Genomic DNA, 21,921 nt, shown 5'->3' with positions numbered 1-21,921 from the left:
AAATAACTTCTTTTTCTTAGAGTTGTTCTGTCAGCGAGATTTCTATTTTGTTCAAATACACTCCTACAAAAATTCATTAGAATAAAGTGGATGTATACCTCTCAAGCATGGGTTAAACTAACAACATCCTTTTCTTAGAATTGTTCTGTCAGAGAGATCTCTACTCTGATATATTGCATAATATCACAGACATTGAAGTAACACCCATTGAATAAAAGGGGAGTTACTTCTGAGTATACCTGCTTAGAATTGCACTCATTATGTCAGAATTTACAGTAAGGCCATATTACCATCTTCCAGATGTCCTACCAAATTATAGCATTTTCAGAATTTACCAAGGCTATTTTTTTTAATTATTAGGAAAGGTATCATGATGTCATGACTTCAAGGCTAGCCTTCCTTATCCAATTCATTTTTTCCCCATCTGCACTTGGGGTGTCATTTTTGTTCCTCTTTGCTTTCATTTATAGCACATTATTTGTCATTTGAACTAACTAAATTAGACTTAGTCTTTTATCAATACCCATCTTTTGCCAACAATTTGTCAGTCTAGCCTGTCAAAGTATTATCTTCCAATTAGTAACAAGGCATATGTCTAGAAAACCTGGTGAGGAAGAAAGAACATCTAACACAATGTTGAGTATGTACCATTTTGGCAGCTTGCTGTGTGTGTGCATGTGTGTATGTGTTTAAATGATCTCTGTTCAAGACAAGATTTTCAGCGTTACATTGCAGCAAAGGTCTAAGTAGATAAAATGGACTTTTGAATAAGAGCAGTTTACATTTTGGGGGGAAGCTGAAGTCAGATCACTTCCCCTACAGAAATGTGGGCCACTTAATTTGGCAGATTCCTGAGTTATTAGTAACTAGATAACACAGAGATGTCAAACTCATTTGTTATGAGGGCGAGATCTGACATAAATGTCACTTTGTTGGGCAGGGCCATGTGTGCCATAGAATGTAACATGAGGTACCAGAGATATGAACTTTATAAAGTTGTTAGGGTTTGTAGAATCTTTCGGGATCAAGTGCCGTGTTCTAGTGGAGAAAGTTTTCCTTCCAGACGTTTCGTTCTCAGCTGCGGAGAACATCCTCAGTGGCGTTGCAGTCGGAGCAGGCGCTCAGACCTTCTTGGCTGCTGTGCATTGAGTGGGGCCAGGGCTCTCCAGCAGCTCTCCAGCAGCCCTGGCCCCACTCAATGCACAGCAGCCAAGAAGGTCTGAGCGCCTGCTCCGGCTGCAACGCCACTGAGGATGTTCTCCGCAGCTGAGAACGAAACGTCTGGAAGGAAAACTTTCTCCAGTAGAACACGGCACTTGATCCCGAAAGATTCTACAAACCCTAATGATGTTACCAGCCGTGAAAACCTGAAATCTTTTATAAAGTTGATTTCAGATGTCAAATGGCAATAGCAGGTGAATAACAATAACACGCTTGATTGGAGGAGGAGGAGAAGAAGACCGTAGATTTATACCCCACCCTTCTCTCTGAATCAGAGACTCAGAGTGGCTTACAATCTCCTATATCTTCTCCCCCCACAACAGACACCCTGTGAGGGCTGAGAGGGCTCTCACAGCAGCTGCCCTTTCAAGGACAACTCCTGTGATAACTATGACTAACCCACAGCCATTCCAGCAGGTGCAAATGGAGGAATGGGGAATCAAACCTGGTTCTCCCAGATAAGAGTCCACACACTTAACCACTACAACAAACTGTAGTAGGTCTGGAAATACCAGCATTGGTAATGAGACAGGTAACCTAGGTCTCAATTCCATCCAGGAGGATTCAGCTCAGCAGGTTGCAAACAATAAATGGACATATGTCTGACGTTAGAAATCACAACATTCAGTTGCTGAATCTAAGAGTAACAATGCTCTTACAAAGGAATTTCAAAGGGAGATTAGAAAGAGAGACTGCTGAATTGCAATTGATAATGAAGCTGAAGCCAATGCATCCTCCTGGACTGAATTCAGAGCTTGTATTCCTAGCTCATTAACAATGTGTGCTATTATCATTTGGCATCTGAAATCACTCCACTCTCCAAGATGTAGGGACCAATCCAAGTGGTCTAATTACTAATCAGGGCATTTTTGATAGAAAATAAATCCAGGCAGGAATAGAGAAATCTAATCTTTCTTTTTTTAACTTTTCAGGATAAGCCAAAATAATTTCCTCAATGAAAATGTTGCTTTTCAAAATAATCCTCCCTCCCTCCTTCCAAAGAAGTGTGCTTGCACACAAAAGCTTGTACCTGGAATAAAATATTGTTGGTCTTCAAGTTGCCAGGGATCTCCAACTTTGTTTTGGCTCCCTCCTTCTCTCTCTTTTCTCCCCCTCCCTTCCTTCCCAAAAGAGGAGCAGCAGTCTTGGAGAAGGAAGCAAACCTGATGTGTGTGTGTGTGAGATAGAGAGAGACTTTGCATCTCTCCTGCACAAAGCAGGAAGCATCCACAAAGCTTTCTGTGTGAGAGAGAGGGAGGAGGGAGGAGACAGGAGGAAGGAAGCAAAGAGCCACTGAAGGAGCTGGGGGGATGGTGGAAGCAAGCTATGGTGCAGCTGCAGTATCAGGCCTGGAAAAGGAAGTTGGAGAAGGAAGTTGGTCAGGTACCAGATTTTAGCTCTGCACAGGCCACATGTTTGACACCCCTGACCTATAACATTTGGGAAATGAGCAACAACAAGCAACTCAAATGTTCCCTTGTAGAAGCCTTCCCAGTTATGGTAATGAGACCTTCCTTGTCCACAGTCTTGACCTACTCTCAGTGTTGTCACAACTGTGTGGTATATTGGAGGGGGTAGGAGAACAAGGGCTGTATTTTCTCTTGGGCAGCACTTAGAGTAGAAGAGGAGAGATCAGAGAGAGGGGAGATTTAGAGAAACAAGCAGAAAGTTTCATTCATTGCCTGATCCAGCAGTCCCAGCATAGTTCAAGGAGGTCTGAAGTAGAGAAATGAAAGATCCAGGTGGGAAGAGAGGGTCAGTGACTTCAGGAATCCTATAGTGATGGAAGAATAACTTGTGAGGAAGATTTGAACCCATCTTGCCCTTGCCATTATGTCAGCTTTATCCAGTTCGACATAAGCATTTACTATTGTGGCAAACTCCTGTTGCATTTTTATAAGCTCTGCCATTGGGGAGGGAAGTCAAGAATCCTAACTGTTATTGGCAGATCTGAATTCTTACAAAAAGGTAAAAGAGACGGAGAGAAGGACAATAGGCACCAGGAGAGGTAATGGGGAATATGGAATGGAAATTGGAAGCTCCTTCTCTGCCCCTCTCAGTGCTCCCTTGTGGCTCTAAGAAACAAGTGCTTTTTAAGGTAAGTTCCCGTGATGTACATCTGTCTATGAGTCTGGTTGTGAACTCATGACTCAGCACAGGTTGAACATATCATATAGTTATGCATTCAGGGTGCTCCAGAAGTGAGTTTCAGCTGCCCTCAACAGAAGTGCCTGATCATGGAACCTCTGCTACCATCTCAATGTGTGTGGTGTAGCCTTTATTTAATTCATGTGTACCCAATAGAGACCCAAAGGGGTTACATCATTCTCTCCTCCATTTTATCCTACCTATGAGGTTGGTTAGGCTAAAGGAATATGACTGGCCAAGGGTCACCCAGCAAGCTACTGTGGCATGAGCTGGGATTCGAATCTGTGTTTCTCAGATACTGATATGACACTTGTTACCACTACACCACACTTGTTCTTAGCCATTGTTAGTTATGAGTATGAGAAGTGTGTTCTATGTACTTACTATTTTAGATTGTTACCTTTTTGTGCTTTTCAAATGAAGCACATATAACCTCTAGTGTTTTCTACAGCATTTCCTCTTTTCATTCCTCCTGGGACATTCAAGTTCCTGGAGCTTTCATCATTTGATTTTAGTCACATATTTATGTGGTGATGATACATATCCTTTTTTGCTTACAGCTGTAGTCAGCTTGTGTATCAAGCAGCTTCCTAGACACAAATGCTAAAATATTAACATATTCACATATAAAAGGATGATGTGATTATCTTTAGGTTTTACAGCACTTGTTGAAAATCTAATTATGTTTTTTGTTTTGTTTTGGACAGCCCTAAATTAGATTTGCTGGGAAGATACACAACCAGTTATGGAACTTGCAAAGAGAGATGATTTTATATCCTTTCATCTGACACTTACAAAACATATTGTTTTTCCTCAGGTTCTGTATATATTAAAATACTTTTAGAGTGCTTAACAGGAGCATAGTACGGTTAATAAAACAGAAAGCCCTCAGGAAAAAAAAAGAAATTTAGCATTAGTGATGGAAGGCAAGTGCCATAAGCAAATATAATACTTTAAGAAATTTATTGACAGATTGTACAACACAATTATGAGCCCACATTGTACAAGACAATTACCAACAGCAGCTCTTCTTCGTATTTGAACTGCATGAACTATACCATATATGTTTTCTGTGTAGTAATGGAGGATTTGATTACTGAAGGAAACATCTGCTCAGCAGTAGCAATTTTGTCTCTGTGGTAGGCTCTAAATGATGTCATCTTTTCTGTCCCCTACTAAGTTCATTTTTATGTTAGAATCTCTGTGTGGTGACATTTTGTGCTGAGGAATAATTATGAGCCTTCAACTCTGTCCTACTGTGAGTGCACCACTTCAGCACCACAATTAGTCACAGATAAGTTTGAAAGAGGTAGAAATGGTATTCATATCTTAATGACATGGTATGCATACCACTGAGAGGATGAGACTGTGATTCCAGGAATGTTCTAAATTATTAGATCCTGAATATTTTAACCCAAGGACTCAACCACAGAATTTTGTGTTTCCCACAGAAAACAGCAATTTCTTCTCAATACCCTGCATTTACTGTTAAGTTTTAATCCACTATTTCAGGATGGCCAGTCCTAACTAATGTGTTCAGCTCCTTCAGGAAGTAGCTACTAAAAAGTTATGTAAGCAACCCATTTTTTGCTCACATCAAAGCATCAGGTATAGGAGAAACACATTCAGCCTTTCTATTCATTGGCTGACATGCTAGAAATACTGCAATGAAATTACTAAGAGGAGAAGAGGAAAAAACCAGACATGTATACAATACTTTGTGGCTGCAGCATTTCATGCTTCATCCTTTTGCAAAAAAATGTGTTCATGTTAATTGTCATATGGCTCACTGTACTGCCTGTAGTGTGTAATTAATAAGGACAACTAAGACTTCACAGGACTACATGCTAACATTCAATAGCTCATAGAGATCAAGTTTTTTGCAGTGTACAAAACCCTGACTATTAATCAGGATACATATATTGTGGCATTAATACTTGATTCATAACCACTGTTTTATCATCTTGTATAAGCATCATGAATTCATATTATTAAACTTGTTCTTGTGATATTTCCCTTTGATCTCCTAGAACACTACGAATTATTATTAAATAAAAATAGAACAGCATTATTGAATTTAAAGGTGTAGACAGTTCTAGAAGAAACAATAATATACATCCAAGGGGTACCATGCTTATTTATTACTTTGTAATCTGAAAAGAAAAACTGAAGCAGAAAGAAGAAAAAAAGAGATTGTTTGTTTATTTATTTACAATGTTTAGACAGCTCACAGTAATGCATAAAATATGATAGAATTATGAAACTTTAAAACAATAAAAAGTACATCAGTCCCATAACTAAAGTATAAAGTAGTAAGTGGCCTTTGGCTTTTGAATGATTTAGAAATATGTGTGTAGTCATGAATCCTGGGAAATTTTAATCATTAATGTGTAAGAAATTTGCATGAGATTAAGATAGACGTGTTTCAGCAACTGTTTTCAGATCTCACTGCTCCTTATAAATTGGCTTTCCTGTTACCAGAATCAGCTTTAAAATACAAATCTTTTAAACATCTTTTCTGATATTAAAATCAGCTTTAACGTTTCATAGTATATATATATTAATGCTATATGTGCATTATATTTTTTTAGGGTTCTTTACAGCAGATGAATTTTTGTATGACTTGGAGTTTGAATCTGAAAGAGTGAAATCTCAGCTACAGTCTGCAGTAGCAATAAACCTGGTGGAGAACGAATGGGATCCTAAAACTGGAATTGTAACCCTGGTCTTTAGTACAGTGTTTGCACCTAACAAACCAATGAGGTGTGTGAGGACTTAGCAATCTTCTAAAAAGCAACATCTGTTGTCATAATTTCATAAAAGTGCCACCAACCCAGCAACTCCTGAGTGCAGGAGTACTGATTTGCTCCAAAGCTCTCTGGCTACAAAATAGGGTTGCCAGGTCCAACTCAGAAAATATCTGGGGACTTTTGGGGATGGAGCTTGGAGACTTTTTCATTCCCTAAAATAAATAAAAATACAGCAGGCCAGTTCCCCCAAATACAATCTTCATTTCCCCAGCAGCTGCAGTTCCACTAAATACAAGTGAACACACTCACAAAGCAACTAAAATAAACACAGTTTGCAGGTACACACTTTTGTGATCTCAGTGGGGCAATTTAGTCATGGAAGTTGCTGAATGTAACAGTCTGCGGTATTTCAACCAACTTCTTTAGACTGGAGAAATTTGGTTTCCTCCTGCTGAGATTTAAAGAAACACAAACAGTTCAGAATGCAAGCAGTTTGCAAGGTTCTTTTAAACCTGCCCAGATTTAAAGGCACATAATGACTGTTGGGTGATGCTTCCCCCACTGGCTAGCTGTCTGGTGGCAGGGAGGAGTCTGCAAAACCTGATGGGACCTGGGGGCTGGCAAACCTACTCCAAAAACATCCACTTTCATTTAGTGTAAAGGATGGCAGTTTGTATGCAAAGTAGCTGGGACTGTCCTTTCCATTGATGTGATTGGAAAAATCTACTTGGATAAAAGAAGTCCATAAGCTCTTGAATGCAGGAAGTCATTTGCATATTAGGCCACACCCCCTGACATCACCAGAAGAGATGTTACCCATTCAGTAAGTCACTTTTCTCATATTGATACAGAACAGTAAAGTGCCATCAGCTGCATTTCATGGATGTGTGTTCTCACATAGCCCAATGAGACCTTGTCCCTCCCCCCCAACACGGCCAGAGAGAAAGAGCCATATGCAGCTGAGCAGCACAGTTTCTCCCAGGAGGGAGTGCTCATGGGTGGCTCAGTGGCTCTTACCCTCTTTGCAAGCCCATTGGAGGCTGGAGGTGGCAAAGAGGATGGAGCACATGGTCTGAGATCGCATGACTGCCTAGTGCCTTTCCTCTGCTAGAGACCTTTTTGTGAGCTGGAGCCCTGGCCAAGCCAGCCAGAACTGCAACAACCATGCTAGAAGGAGACTTTAAAAAAAAGTCTCCATAAAACCAGTGTAGGGAAAGGCTAGGGAATTATTTTTTGGCACCAGTGGGAAAAGGAAACACATGTGTACCATATCAATCCCTGACTACTGTTTGCATCATTATGCATCTCTCTTTGCCTTGATACCAAGGTTAGTAAATACAGCTCCTACAAAAGCTGTGGAATTAAGGGGGAATATGTGTGAAAAAGCTGCACATACATGGCTCCTGAAGCACAGTTTGGCCAGCTCTGGAATATACTATACTGCCTAAAAATAATATTTACAATTTAATTTCAACAACCTCTGTAATACATTAAAGTTCTACAGGAATATAGGCTTACATCACACTATGGACATTGATTGATTTGACTTGCATTTCATTATATTTCTCATTGTTAATGAATATTTTAAACTTAATTTTTAAGGACTCCAGCAACACTGGTTGTTCAGTGCATTACAGGAGGCATTTGGAAGTTTCCATTATTGCTAGTTGCCACTGAACCAGAAGTTGATGATGTCATCAATATTGAAGCAGCTGGTCTAAACAAGGAATCTTTAATTAGCTTTAGGCTTACAAGCAAGACAAGGTAAGAATATCCACAAAAGAACTGTAGCATCTCTTTTTTGAGGATGAAATGTTGTGTCCTATGGAAGTCTCAGCTTATTAGGAGGGGAAGGAAGAGGAACTATTCAGTCTGAAGAAGTGTGCATGCACACGAAAGCTTACATTCTGAATAAAACTAAGTTGGTCTTAAAGGTGCAATCGATTCCTATTTTGTCACATGACGTTTTCTTGGCAGACTTTTTTGGGGTGGTTTGCCATTGCCTTCCCCAGTCATCTACACTTTACTCTGCTCCTAGATTAGGGTATACACAGACATAAAATATTTTTTTACAGCTAAAAATATACATATGTTAATTCTTGATGGAATTGTGAAATCACAGCCATTGCGGAATCATAAGCACATTAATAGAAAGTACATCAAAATTAGCTATGTTCCTAGATTGTTATGGCAACATGACTGCCATGGACTATCAACTATAAGGAACTGAATTAAGGAGAGTGACAAACAACAAATCAAAGACAAATTCTCTCTCTGTCTTTTGTGTGTATGTGTTATATTAGCCTGTAAATGATGCAAATAGGAGCCTTAATCAAGGTATATTATTTTGATCTTCAAGAACAATTATATAGGAATTATATTTAAACAAGGTGGAAACCCACAAGTAGTTGTGAGGGTATCTCAGTTTTCACTCTGCTATTTCTGCTTCTCCTTCTTATCTCCTTTTCCTGCTTCCTTCTCTCCTCACCCACCAACAAACTTTTTCTCTGTCCCTATTAGGGATGGGCATGAACTAATGCACAAAGTAAATGAAGAATAGTTTATTCACAGCCTAAGCCAGCATTTAAAACAGTAAAATCATACAAAATTAAAACTGAATGACCATAAAATCGTACATAAAAAGGCATAAAATACTGTTGTAAAACTACAAATATAACAGAACATGGCAGTTACAGCAAACAGGTTGGCAAAGGTGTTTAGCCATTTCCTGACTGAATTATTAGAGTTTTCTGTATTCTTGTGGCAAGCCAGCCAAATTTTGCTAATTTGTGTGTTCTTATCGTCAAGAAGATTCTTAAGGAGTTGCAGTTTTTGACTACTGGGAAAAGGTTATGGCCATGGAAAATGGAAGTACTTCGCAATGATCATTATAAGCCTCACAGTCAAATACGACATGGACTAAAGATTCGATACCATCATTGCAGCAGGGACATAATCATTCTTGGAATGGCACCTTTTTGTATCTCCCCTCCACCACCGCTGAAGGGAGAACGTCCCACTTCATAAGAGTAAACGTTCTCCTATATTCATTATTTGATAAGTGGTATAGGTAGGGCATTGGGGTCACACTGTTGATTGGTTCTGTCAGTAAACTTTGTGCTGATCTTTAGTCAGTCTGGGGGTTGGCAAGTGATGTTCTTGGAATGATGTGCTTCCGAATATTCTCCAAACTTGGGGGTGGTTCAGGCAGTTTGGGTTGGTCTGTGAAGTGGTAACATTTCCCAGAAAATCCAGCATCGATCAAGGAAACTCCCAGGCAATGCTGAAGGTGGAATTCTCTCCAGCCTTGGAAATGTCAATAGGGACCCTCCAAAGCTTGACTGGAACTTCTGGCTGCCAATTACAGAGCTCCCGTTCATCTCTATGGGATCTGAAAGTCATATAAGCCCAAGAAGCTCCCCAGCCCACCTTTGTTGGGTTTTGCAGTGAGTCAGAAAGGATTGGAGTTAGAGATAGGAGAATGTTGATTTGCTTTGCTGGGCAGGGGATTGCTCTTTGCTCTGTGTGTGCCATGGCACCCAGCCTTTCTGCTTATGTTGAGATTAGGGATGTGCAAAAAAAAAAATAATTCGGAAGTATACGGGGGAAAGAAATACGGAATCCCATATATTTCTGAATTCCGTAGTCGGAATAGCTGCATATACGGTAGATGCGTGGCTATTTCCGAATATACGGCCCCATTATACCCTATGGGCCATTGAAATCAATGGCAAATAGGGTATATTTGAAGCCACCTGGAGGGGAGGGGGTTTGAGGGAGAGCCCCCAGATTTGCCGGGGACCTGCAGGGGACTCTCCCCTACAAACCCCCCAAGTCCCAAAAAGATTGGGCCAGGGGATCCCATTTCAGGGGCACCCAAAGAGGATGCCCCTATTCCACCATTATACCCTATGGGCCATTGAAATAATGGCAACATAGGGCATAATTAGAGGCTACTGGGGGGCAGGGGCTTTGAGGGAGAGCCCCTAAAACTGCAGGGGACCCGCAGGGGACTCACCCCTACAAAACCCCCAAGTCCCAAAAAGATTGGGCCAGGGGGTCCCTGTCTTTGGGCTCCCCAAAAGGCCCATTGCCAACAATGATGGGGAAAGCCCAATTAGCCACTTCCTCCACTATAATTGCTGTGGGGAAGGTGGCTCTGGCCAGAGGGGAGTTTGAGGGAGAGGCCCCAAAACTGCAGGGCAGCTTCAGGGGACTCCCCAGCATGAAACCCCCCTGGCCCAAAAAGACTGCACCCATCTGTGGGCACCCCAAAAGGAACACTGCTCCCAATGGTAAGAAAAAACCAATTAGAGCCACTTCCTCACTGTAATCGTTGTGGGAAAAGTGGCTCTGGGGAGCAGGAGGTTTTGAGGAGAGCCCCGCAAACTGCTGTGCAGCTTCAGGGCACTGTCCCACACAAAACCCACAAGGCCAAAAAAAAAAAAATTTGGACCAGGGGGTCCAATTCCTGGGGCACCCAAAGCCAAACCTAACTTCACACCAGATAATCTCTATAGGACCCAAATGCACTACATCCCTCTATCTACTTTATGAACCCTGCAGGCCTGGAACCTATATAAACCCAGTTGCCAACATCACTGCCACACAAAATACAATCTGCTCAAGGTCTGCTCTGCAGACCTGGCTGCAGCAAACCCAGATGCCAGCTCTCCAGCCCTGCCCCAAACAAAACGGGGAGAGCTGGCCAAGCACAATAAGCCTGCTGGTTCTGGGTTTCTCACCCAGGTGCCAGCTTCCCTGCGACAGAACACACAATCTACAAATGCCAGCTCTCCAGCCCTGCCCCAAACAACTTGGGGAGAGCTGGCCAAGCACAACAAGCCTGCTGGTTCTGGGTCTCCCCCCCAAAAAAACCCCCCAGAACCAGGAAAAGGGACAACAGGAGAAGGCCAAGAAACTCAACTGTTAAAAAAGTGGCCTTTTAAACAATGAAAATTAGGCCAAACAGCACCCCCCCACAAGAACCAGAACCAGAAGAGAAAAGGAACAACAGCAGCACAACACAGCAGCAACAAATCAAACACAGAATCCTTTTAAAACAGTAAAAAACTTAACTTTTAACAATATAGGAACTTAACCAACCCTTCCCCCCTCCCCCAAAAAAACCTTCACCCTAACCCCAAGAAATCCAAGCCACCCAAATCAGGAAAAGTAAAAAGACACTGCACTTTTAAAAGTCCTCTCACTAAAGTAAGATATGGGCAAATTGGCAAAAAAAAAAAAAAAAACCCACCCCAGCAGAACCCCCTAACCCCAAATAAGCTAGTACCCGCCACTCAAATCTGGACAAGTAAACGGACTCTGAGTCTTAAAAAGTCCTTTTACCAACTAAAATAAAAACAAGAACTCCAAGACTGTCTTAGCTTTTAGACGTCTTCTCTACTCCAGCAAGTCTGGTAAGGCTGAGCAGCAGCAGCTGCCTGAGGCCAAGGGCCAGCACAGCACAATCTCACACCAACACAGCAGCAATGGAGGAGTCCAGCCAGGCAGACTCCCTAAAATGGATCTCTGGCCCTACAGAGAGCAGTTTCAAAAAATAGCACTGCTCTGTGATTGGCCAGACAAAAGAACAGCATTGTTGCTGATGGCTGGAGGATCAGCTACACAAAAGCCCTTCAAATCATGCATTTGCAATGCATTTTGCAAATGCATGCTTTGGATTGGCTGCTGAGGCTCCTCTTCCCCCTCCCCCCCCCTGATCCCAGGGAGGCTTTGGGAGAGGCAGGAAAAGGCTACCAAAGGCGGGAAAGGAGGCAAGCAGCTCCCCTGAGGCTGCAGAAGCCCCTTTCCTGCCTTTTGCATTGACTTCCATACACTTCCGAATATTTATACGGAAGTATACGGGGAGCTATACTCGGCTCCTGCATAATGGGCCCCAATTGGAATTGGCTGTATGCGATTCCGTATACAGCCGAATCGGGTGATTCGGCGGTTGATTCCGTTCGGCCGAACCGAATGCACACCCCTAGTTGAGATGTGGTGCTTTGCTACTGGGTTCCTCTGAAGAGAGTGTGTATTTATATACCCCTCTCCTTTTTTGATCAACTCTCTTGGCTGTGGTGTGTTTGCTGGGCCAGGACTCTGTGTGCCATCCAGCCTGGGGCTTTGCTGTGGGTTTTTATTCTCTGATCTGCACAGCTTCTCCATTCATGCTGGGTGGGAGGCATAGCTGGTGGGCTCTCCAGCTGAAGGTCCACATTTATACACCTCCCCTCCTTTTCTGATCTTCTGTCTCTCTGCTGTGTCCTTTGGGTGAGAGTGGGTGGAAGAGGTTGTTGTCATCCTGTAGTGTATCAGTAACAACATTCGCCCCGCGCGGAGGCTACTGGGCTGTCCCAGAAGCCTCCAGCACAGGGCGCGGAATCACCCGCCAATCAACAGCTGCGGCGGGAAGTTCAACAGGTCAGGATTGGCCTGACCGACCCAGTAGGCTGTACCGGGAATTGTATATAAGCGGGGCCCGGCCCGCGTTCTCCCTCTCTTGCAACGTGCTCCTAATAAACTATGTTGCCCTACTCTCGTCTCCGCTTCGAGTACGTTACACATCCTCTCATGTATCAGAGGCCCCTGTTTCTGGTCACCAAGCACAACAAACAAACAAATAAATAACAGCATTATGGATGGCTCCTGGTCCCATGCAGGGCAGGAGATGGGAGGGGCCAGCCATGCTTTGCAGTCACCTTGTCTATGAATGGTGAATGGGGCCTGGGGATGCAGCCACCTTCAACAATGCAAGTGGCTCCTAGACCCAGGCAGGGCAGGGGAGGAGAGAGCTCAGCCACACTCTGCAGTTACCATGTCTGCAGTGAATGGGGCCTGTGGATGTGATCACAGTGTGAGTGGCTCCTGGGCCAAGGCAGGGCAGGGAGGAGGGAGATCTTCAATGCTCTGCAATCACCATGTCCATGGATGGAGAATGGGGCCTGGGGATGCAGCCATCCACAACAATGCAGGTAGATCATTGGCCCAGGCAGTGCAGGGGAGGAAGGCGGTTGTCTGGGATCTGCAGTCTTCATGTCCATGAATGGTGAACAGGTGGCTCCTGGGCCCAGGCAGGGCTGGGGAGGAGGGGGGTCAGCCATGCTCTGCAATCACTGTGACCACAGATGGTGAATGAGGCCTAAGAACACAGCCACTCGCAACAGGGCAGGTGACTCCTGGGCCTCTAGCTTGCACAAAGTCTATTCTATACACTCCTGAAACTGTCCCTTACATTTTCCCAAAGGCACTTTCCTGGGACTGTAACTTGGACTCCTGAAGTCCAATCCTCATCAAATGTGGTTGGCTGGTAGAAGACAGTCAGCTGGAGATCCTATCACACTGGGGGGGGGGGGTGGTCTGCTGCATCACAAAGTTCACAAACCACTTTAGTTTGTATGAAGCCATTTTAGTTCTGTTTGTGGTTTGCTTTGTGGGTCCTCCATGAACTGTGAACTGAACTGCATTATCCCAGTTTGTGTCCATCTCTAGTCCCAATCTTTGGGTACATTTATTTACTTCATTTATATCCTACCTTTTTGTACAATGGGGGCTCAAACCAGCTTACATAATTCTTCTTTCTTCCATTTTATCTTCACAGCAACCTTGTGAGCTAAGTTCAGCTGAGAGTGCATGACTGGCCCAGAATCACCCACTGAGCTTTCAGAGCAGAGTGGTTGTTTGATCCTGGGTCTCTGAGAACCTAGTCTGAAACTCTAACCACTACACCACACTGGCTTTTTAGGGGGCTGCTAATGAACAGTAGCAAGCAGTCATTCCTGGGTGAGTCATATAAGTTATGTGGTATCAAGTTGCCCTATAGTTGGTGCCAGACCTGATCCCAATGAGTCTTCCATCAAAGGACATTACAGCCCTGGAAAGGGCCCTACCCACCCCCCTTTTTCCTGAGAGAAACCAAGGTTTGAAGGCTAGTAGTAGTGTTGTAGTTGCCTAGCAAAGGGTATTCTGGATATTCATCCCTTACTCTGTTGTATACACTGGTACCAGTTCAGCACAATAAATGTTTGCTGAGAGAAGAGATGGAAGGGGAAACAAGTATTTTTCCAGCACACAACCTTTTGTCCCTATCCAAGATACAGAACAGAAAACAGAGAGCTAAGACCAAATTACTGAAAATAGTACCCTGGCAATTTATATGCGACAATCCAGTAAAACCACGTTTGCACAGTCCTGTTGTTTGGTTGTATAACTAAGCTAAATACCCAGTGACAATTATTTTTAGTCTAAAATGTTCTCTACCTTTGTGGCTAGTCTGACCCATGTGGGGAGAAAAGACTGGTGAGAGATAGTCACAAAGGAATCAGAAGGTGCAGTGGAATAAATGGGGACAGAACACTGGGTAGGAAGGAAGTAGTTTCTGTCAAGGAGGGGGATGTAATGGCAAATGAGCAGCTGGCAGTAAGGGAGACCAGCCAAGTATGGAAGATGGAGGAGCTAAATGATGGGGAGAGGGGAGAGAGACATGAAAGGTTAAATTTGGGGTGGATAATAGAATGGGAAAAGAAAAACATGCCTTGAAGATTCCAGTGATTTTTGTGCTCATGGTTCTGGAAGAAGGTTGTGGATGGGAGTCAGCTACAAAAATAGAGGGCTTGAGATGCACCAAGATTTACCTGGACTTCTGGTGGGGTGGGTCTTTTTACTCCATGACTCTCGAGCTTACTAAGGAGCCTTTGATGAGGAACTTTATCAAAAGCTTTCTGGAAGTCAAAATAAACAACATCTATTGGGTCCCCTTTGTCGACATGCTTGTTCACCCCCTCAAAGAACTGTAACAGGTTAGTGAGGCAAGATCTTCCCTTACAAAACACATCCTGAGTCTTCCTCAATAACTTGTGTTCATCAGTGTGCCTACTCATTCTGTCCTTAACAATAGTTTCTACCAACTTTCCCGGTATTGAAGTCAGGCTGACTGGCCTGTAATTTCCCGGATCTCCTCTGGAACCCTTTTTAAAGATGGGGGCAGCAGCGTCACTGGGGCGGGGCCAAGGGGGCCATCAGCCCTCCCCCAGAGCATTCTCATTGGCCCCAGGCACTGACCCATGGCCCCCCCAACAGGAAGGGGCTGGCCCTGGGACTAGAACGCTGCTGCTGTGTGGGCTGAAACCGGGGCCGCGCTGCTGCCTCTACTACAAGGGGATCAGCATTCTCCACCCCCCAGGTGAGTGGCTTGCTTCGGCTAAACTTTGCAAGGTAGATCCGAGCGGGGCAGCCGGGTTGGTCTGAAGCAGTTGAATGAAGCAGGAGCCAAGGGGCACCTTTCAGACGGACCCAAGTTTCGATGGAGAACGTATGCTTGCGTTTGAAAGAAAAAAAATGGGGTTGGTCTTAAAGCTGCCCCTTGGCTCCTGCTTTGGTCAACTTTGCAAGGTCTCTTCTCTCCCCCCCCCTTCCTATTCTGCTTTTTGCTCATCGTGACGTTGCAAGGGATGCATTTGGCCTCGTGATGGGGGGGAGGTCGAGAGGGGAGGGGGAAACAAGGATTCCCTTTCCCCCCTCCCTCTCCGGATGTATGCAACCTCCCAACTTTTGCAAAAAAGTGAAACCACAAAGGGGAGCTTTAGGAAGTTCCCTGAAACACCCCCCCTCCTCTTCCCACTTTCCGTTCGAAGCGTCGCCGGCTCGATCCGATCCCAGGCGTTCCGACGACCTGAACAGGCGCGTGTGCGGAGTGCGAGACCGGTTGCCAGTCTCCAGGTGGGGTCCGGAGAGCGCCCCCGATTACAGCAATCAGCTGGCCCTGGAGGGGAAACGGCTTGTTTGCGAAGTGGACTCGGGGTGCTTTGAGCTCCTCGGAACGCCCTTCCCCGACCCCAAACCTCCATGAATTAAAGGGGTCGGTTTCCAGAGGTACTGAAATCCAGTTAGCCAGCGAGAGGGAGAGAGAGAGCTGCGGGGGGGGGGGAAGGGAGGCTGTCTGTGACCAGAGGGTGGATGAGGGAGGGGCCATGTGAAGTGGGGGGGGGTTGTGTGCGGAGGGGGTGACGCAGCCCTCCAAAAGGGGTGATGCCCAATGGGGGGGGTGACTTGAATCAGTTACACCCCAGGGTGCAACCCACCCTAGTGACGCCTCTGGATGGGGGTGACATTTGCTACCTTCCAGTCCTCAGGAACGGAGGCAGATTTCAATGAAAGATTACATATTTTTGTCAGGAGATCCACAAGTTCAACTTTGAGTTCTTGGATATATGCCATCTGGGGAAGGGGAGGTCCTACAACTGTGGTATATACACAGAAATGAAATGAGCCTCACTTACAAAGGATGTCTTTGGACATGATTGATTTTCTAAAATGAGCCTGCTTCTCACATCTGTGTATGAGAGATGGACAGTTAACAGCTGTCTCATGGCTGTCAGTGGAGAGGATTCTTCAAAGCATGGCAAAGCTGAAGTTATCAGGTTCGATAGAATAGGCTGTTTTAGAGCACAAAAGTGAAGCAATTGCACTGTTAGTGCTATAATCTGCTGGTACGTGTTTGATAGTAGTGAAGAGATCTAATGTTCTCAGAATAGGTATTATAAAGTCTGAATCATTATATTTCGATAGATAGAAGACCCATAATGCAAGTTTGACTTTTCATGTCAGAAACAGCAGCGAATAACATTATTACGCTTTGAAAGTATTTCTTTCTTTTTTCTCTCTTCCTTTCTGTTCTCTAGTGAACATTGTAATTTGTTATGCTGCCAGTCCTTTTGAAGGGTTCTTTTTTTTCCTTCAGCAAAAAAAAAAAAAAAAAAGGATAACCTTGCTTTTGACACATGGAAAAGAATTTTAGTCCTGTTGACCTCTTATTTAGGTCTTTTAAGTGCACAGAGGCCAGGAAGTTTCTAACTCAGATAATGAAGGTTTGAAATGAATACCTGAAGACATTTCAGAGTTTAGCCTTATTGTAGCAGAACTGTTGCCATACATCTCTTTAAAAATAGTTTACTCACTATAGGCCTGCTAAAACAGAGAAGGTTTATAGAATTCAAGTAATCTTGAGTTACACAATTTGAACTTAAAAGACAAGCACTAGAACAGTAGTTTATATTCTATCAAGTACAAATACAAAGACATTCTTGGTACAGTCTTGTCTTCCCCCTTCTTCCCATTTTCCCCAGAAGCTCCAAAGTGCTGATACTGAGAATTGTGAGACAGTCAGGGAGAAAAAGCTACAGAATCCAAGAGGCTACAGCAGGCCCATAGCCAGAAAATTTTAGGTGGGGGGGCCCACGGAATAAAATTTCCGATAAAGGGGTCCCCTGCTCTGGTGGCCACCACACTCTCTGCCACCACTGCTCTTGCAGGTCTGATCTCCCCACTGCTCTGGTGGCCCTGCCCCTCTCTGTGGTGCCTCCCTCCCTCCCACCCACCCGGTGAAGCACCGGCTCCTGGGGCTTTTTCAAGCCCCCCACCAATCAGCTGATCAGTGGGAAAAGCTGCACCAAGGCCAATGCTCCTATGCCGGCCTTCGGATGCTCTCCAGACCAGCAAGCACTGAAAAAGCACCCGCCGCCTCTGCTCTCTCCTGGGGAGGGAAGTGGGGAGGAAACAGTGGAGGCGGCGGGCGCTTTTTCAGCAGCTTGCTGGTTTGGAGAGCACCCAAAGGCCGGCATAGCACTGGCCTCGGTGTGGCTTTTCCCATAGATCAGTTGATCGTGGAGGGGCCTTGAAAGAGCTGGCACATCACTGGGTGTTACCTCCAGCATTCACATTTTGGAGGTCTTAGTAGGTTGCTGGGTAGGGAGAGAGGGGAAATGTGGGAAATAACTGAATCCATGAGTGCTGCTGCACCCACACTTTACACAGGTAATAGGTCTGTATTGTTATGAACCGTGTTTGATTACCCAGTAGGCAGGCTAAATGTATACTTAGGGCAGCAGCAAAGCAGGGACACAATAAATAAATAAGTAAATAAGATTTTGTTTTGTTTTAAAAAAGAATTTGATATTTAAAAACAAAGACCCCAAGTAGTCATCAGAACTTTGTTGGACTTCCTTTCACTTCACAATGCACTGTTCCCACATTTTCCCGTTCTCTCTTTATTATTTATCCACACCTAAACCAGGGGGGTATCCTACTAATATAAATTAGAATCATACAGAGCAACCAGATCCTTTCATGTGTTGCAATAGTTTTCTTTATTAATATATTCTTCTGAGTTATATATATTGACTTTTTTTTTCAATCTTATGACAATGCTGCTGTGGTTAGATGGGCTGTTTGGTCCAATGTTGTCCCTTCATCCTACCAGATTTAATATGCACATCCAGACATTAATATCTGTCCTCCATTCTATTCCCCAGTTCTCAGACCCCCATCCTTACCCCAGATTTCCTTGATCCCTGAGAAAGTCTGGTATTTATGTCTCAAATAATCTCACCATGCATTTATGGCCATCTAATCACCATGTAGCATGCTCAAGACATTGGGAGGCCTGCAGCTTCCATTCCTTGACAGCCATTTTTTCTTAGTGATATGCGCAAAAGTGCATAATTGCCCATGGTGAATAAGTGGTTCTGCACATATGCAAAGTAGAGTGGTTTTTTTTTTTTTTTAAAGAAGGGTGGCATGTCTGGTTACTCCTCTGGAACAAATTTAGAGGCACAGCCAGACTACCCCAAGCCTGCTGTCTGATCACAAACAATGTTATCACTAAATGCAGATTTTAGAACAGAATATGCCACATTCATAATGTGTGCTTCACATTTTCTCAGTCTTGTTGGCCACAGTGCTGTTGATTGATGTCCAGTGGCAGTAAGTTTTTTTTCTCAACAGTCCTATTACTTAATACATTTTTCCGTGTCTTGGTATCAATAGGCAGTTCTTAAAACATATTTGGGCAATGATCATATGTTGACATTCCTTTCTAAACTTCACTGAGAAGTATATGTAGTGGCAACAAGTGAAATTCTAGAATCCTACTCCAATTGTGGATGTATTTGAAAGTATAGCTGCAGACCAATCATTAAATGGAGAAACATGAGAGGCAAAAAAAATTGTAAACAAGGTGCAAGAACTAGAGTTCTATTGATATTGACCATGTGGAATGAAATGGTAAAACACTTTCACTGCACCATTTCAACTCTCCAAGAAAAGGGCATGGATTTGAAAACATGCAGATTTTTGTCAATCATTAGCAGGCTACTCATACACTTTGAGGTATGTTTTTGAAAGATCTGAATACATATTAAAAGATATTTTGCCTGATACTATGAAGAAGCACAGTCTCATAAGTGAATGAAGAAAAAAGCAAATGATGTCAGTGCGCCAGAAACAGTGCTGAATTGCAAAGATGAATTCTGCTGATCTACTTTATTATAATTGAGACACTTGAAGCTCATATGACGAAGAGATGTGAAGTATGCAAAGAAGCAGCAAGTAGATTTTCTTTTCTAAATAATATGGGCTTAGCTGAAGAACAATATTGACAGGGTTCCAAAAGCTGGTTGACTCTTACCACAGTGACTTGAACATGAATCTCTGTGAAGAACTACAATAGTTCCATTGTTATATGGTTGCAAAGTTTAATGAAAGAGGAAATTTGAAATCCAGTCACATTGATCTTCATGACACAATAGTGAAAGACAGAATGCAATTTATATTTCAAATTGTAGAGATCACACTTTGTACGTTTCTAATATTGATGATTACTAACTGCTCTGCAGAATGCTCTTTTTCTCTGCTGAAAAGAATAAAAAACCCTCAGAGGACAACAGTCTGACAGGACAGACTGGATTCACTTTCCCCACTGTGTACAGCAGCAGATGTGGTTTGTTGGTTTGTTGAGTCAGCTTCGATGAACTTACCCAAAATTTTGCAATCAGAAAATCTTGAAAGAAGCTATTTTAATTTCAGTGTACATGTAAGATTTGTATAGTTATAAAAAATAAACTTTATTTTTAGGTTTAGTAATATTTTTTATTTCAAATTACATATAGGGGGCACTATAATCTTTTAAGTGTTTAGGAAGGTCTAAAGGTCTTAATCTGGCCCTGATTCAGAAAGATGTTTTGGCAAAAGGATAGGAACTGTGGACTATATTATTATGCTCTGTTGTAAATATTTCCTACTGTGTAATTTCTGCATCATTAAATGTGTCATGTTTAAATGCTTACGACTTGTTTCTGCTAGTTTTCAGATTTCTGCAATACAATCTAAACCCGATAGCATTGTTTATTGGATGCCCCATCCCACTGATCATATTTGACTAACATGAGTAATCTTCCTTGAGGCTCAATTAGAAAGGAGCAATTTAAATAATGTAAATAAATAAATGAAATGTATATTTCACATGATACAAGCTTTTCAGTATACATCTTTGTTCCAATATGAACGTTTTGTCCCATAACATAGATACAGAGGGGAAATTTCTATAAAAGCCTTGAACTGGACAGCTGGGAAACTGAGGCATAATGATGTCAAAGAAACATACTGGTTCAGATTTGGATCTGAAAGTGAAAAGATTATAATAGATGGCCCTTAGATTGAAAAAGTGAATTAACAATCAGGAAAGACATTTAGGAGACAGCAACACACCTTTATGTTGCCTTTGGCAGGTGATTATTATCTGCTACTTTAAGGTTGCTGATTTGGTTTTTCTGTACTTCTAGAAGGGAAACGTTTTTGACTCTTTTTGTGGGAGTATTTGTGTGTATTTAAGGAGAGATTCTTTCCTCTAGATTCTCTGTAATAGTCATCCTCACTTTCCCGCTTCATGGGAAGTCTGTGCTTTCTTTAGCCTCCGAGGTCGAATTTTTATGGGTAATCTCTATACCTATCAGAGATTTACAGTTCCTTCTGGGTAGTGCTGGTAGCAGGAACTTATTTGCATATCAGGCCATATCCCCTGATGTAGCCAATCCTCCAAGAGTTTACAGGGCTCTTAGTACAGGGTTTACTGTAAGCTCCAGGAGGATTAGCTACATCAGGGGTGTGTGGCCTAATGCAAAGGAGTTCCTCAAAAAAACAAAAAACAAAAAAAAGCCCTGGCTAGTGGAGCCCTGGCTAACATGACATTACTGTTGTTTGAGCCACAAGTTGTTTGAAGCAAACTGATACCACCTAATCTTTATCAATATGTTACAATGTTCCTGTTGCCTTTTTAGATGTTCTTTTCAGTTCTTGTAAATGCATAGGCATGCATGAACAGTCTTATGCATCCATTTGATATTTGTTCACACATTATATTTATTTCCAAAGGAATTCATAGCTCATGCTAGTTTTCCTCTCATTCTACTGTGAACCAAGCTTTTATTTTTACAGTATTACTAGAGGAGATTTGATTTTCTATGTGGACACTGTTGTTACATGAAGAATTCCTACAGCATTTGGCATATGAGCTGTTGAAGTTCTCCGCGACTGTTAAATCTCAAAGCAGCATTGTTAAGAGAAAATATCTTAATTCCTCTTTACCAATTTCTCCCTGAAATCTACCAATCTCTTTTTTATTATTTTTTTTGAGAAATTTAGATTCAGTTATGAATAATTTTGTTTTGATCAAGGAGAGATTTGAAGAGAGGAGGGGCAGGAAGGGAACCATGAAATTTCAGAATTTCATTCTGTAAGTGCTCAAAGTCAGGCAATGTCTTCCCAAACCTTTCTATCCTCCAGCTAGAGCACCCCCTTTTATTGTATAACATTAAACATCTGCAAGGGCTGAAGTTAAAAAGTGTACATTTATTTCTCTATGAAAAGAAATGAAAGAGAAATATTTCTTTTAAGATGAGAAAATGAATAAGAAGAATAAATGGCTACATCTAGAAAAGTAAATTTGGAGGAAAAAATTCCTTTACCC

General features: G+C 42.8%; 1 protein-coding gene across 1 annotated transcript in view; it reads left to right on the top strand.

Annotated features, from left to right (window-relative positions):
- CFAP47 (cilia and flagella associated protein 47) overlaps positions 1-21,921 on the top strand; it is a 536,960-nt gene that overhangs the window by 471,628 nt on the left and 43,411 nt on the right. The window contains exons 61-62 of the mRNA XM_060234105.1: positions 5,961-6,132; positions 7,722-7,883. Of these exons, the coding sequence (XP_060090088.1) occupies positions 5,961-6,132; positions 7,722-7,883 (334 nt within the window). The remainder of the gene's footprint in view (positions 1-5,960; positions 6,133-7,721; positions 7,884-21,921) is intronic.

Source organism: Heteronotia binoei, chromosome 3 (assembly GCF_032191835.1).
Source record: "Heteronotia binoei isolate CCM8104 ecotype False Entrance Well chromosome 3, APGP_CSIRO_Hbin_v1, whole genome shotgun sequence".
Taxonomy (NCBI): Eukaryota; Metazoa; Chordata; class Lepidosauria; order Squamata; family Gekkonidae; genus Heteronotia; species Heteronotia binoei.
The sequence above is the reverse complement of the archived record's forward strand: the minus strand, read 5'-3'. Positions and strand labels throughout refer to the sequence as shown.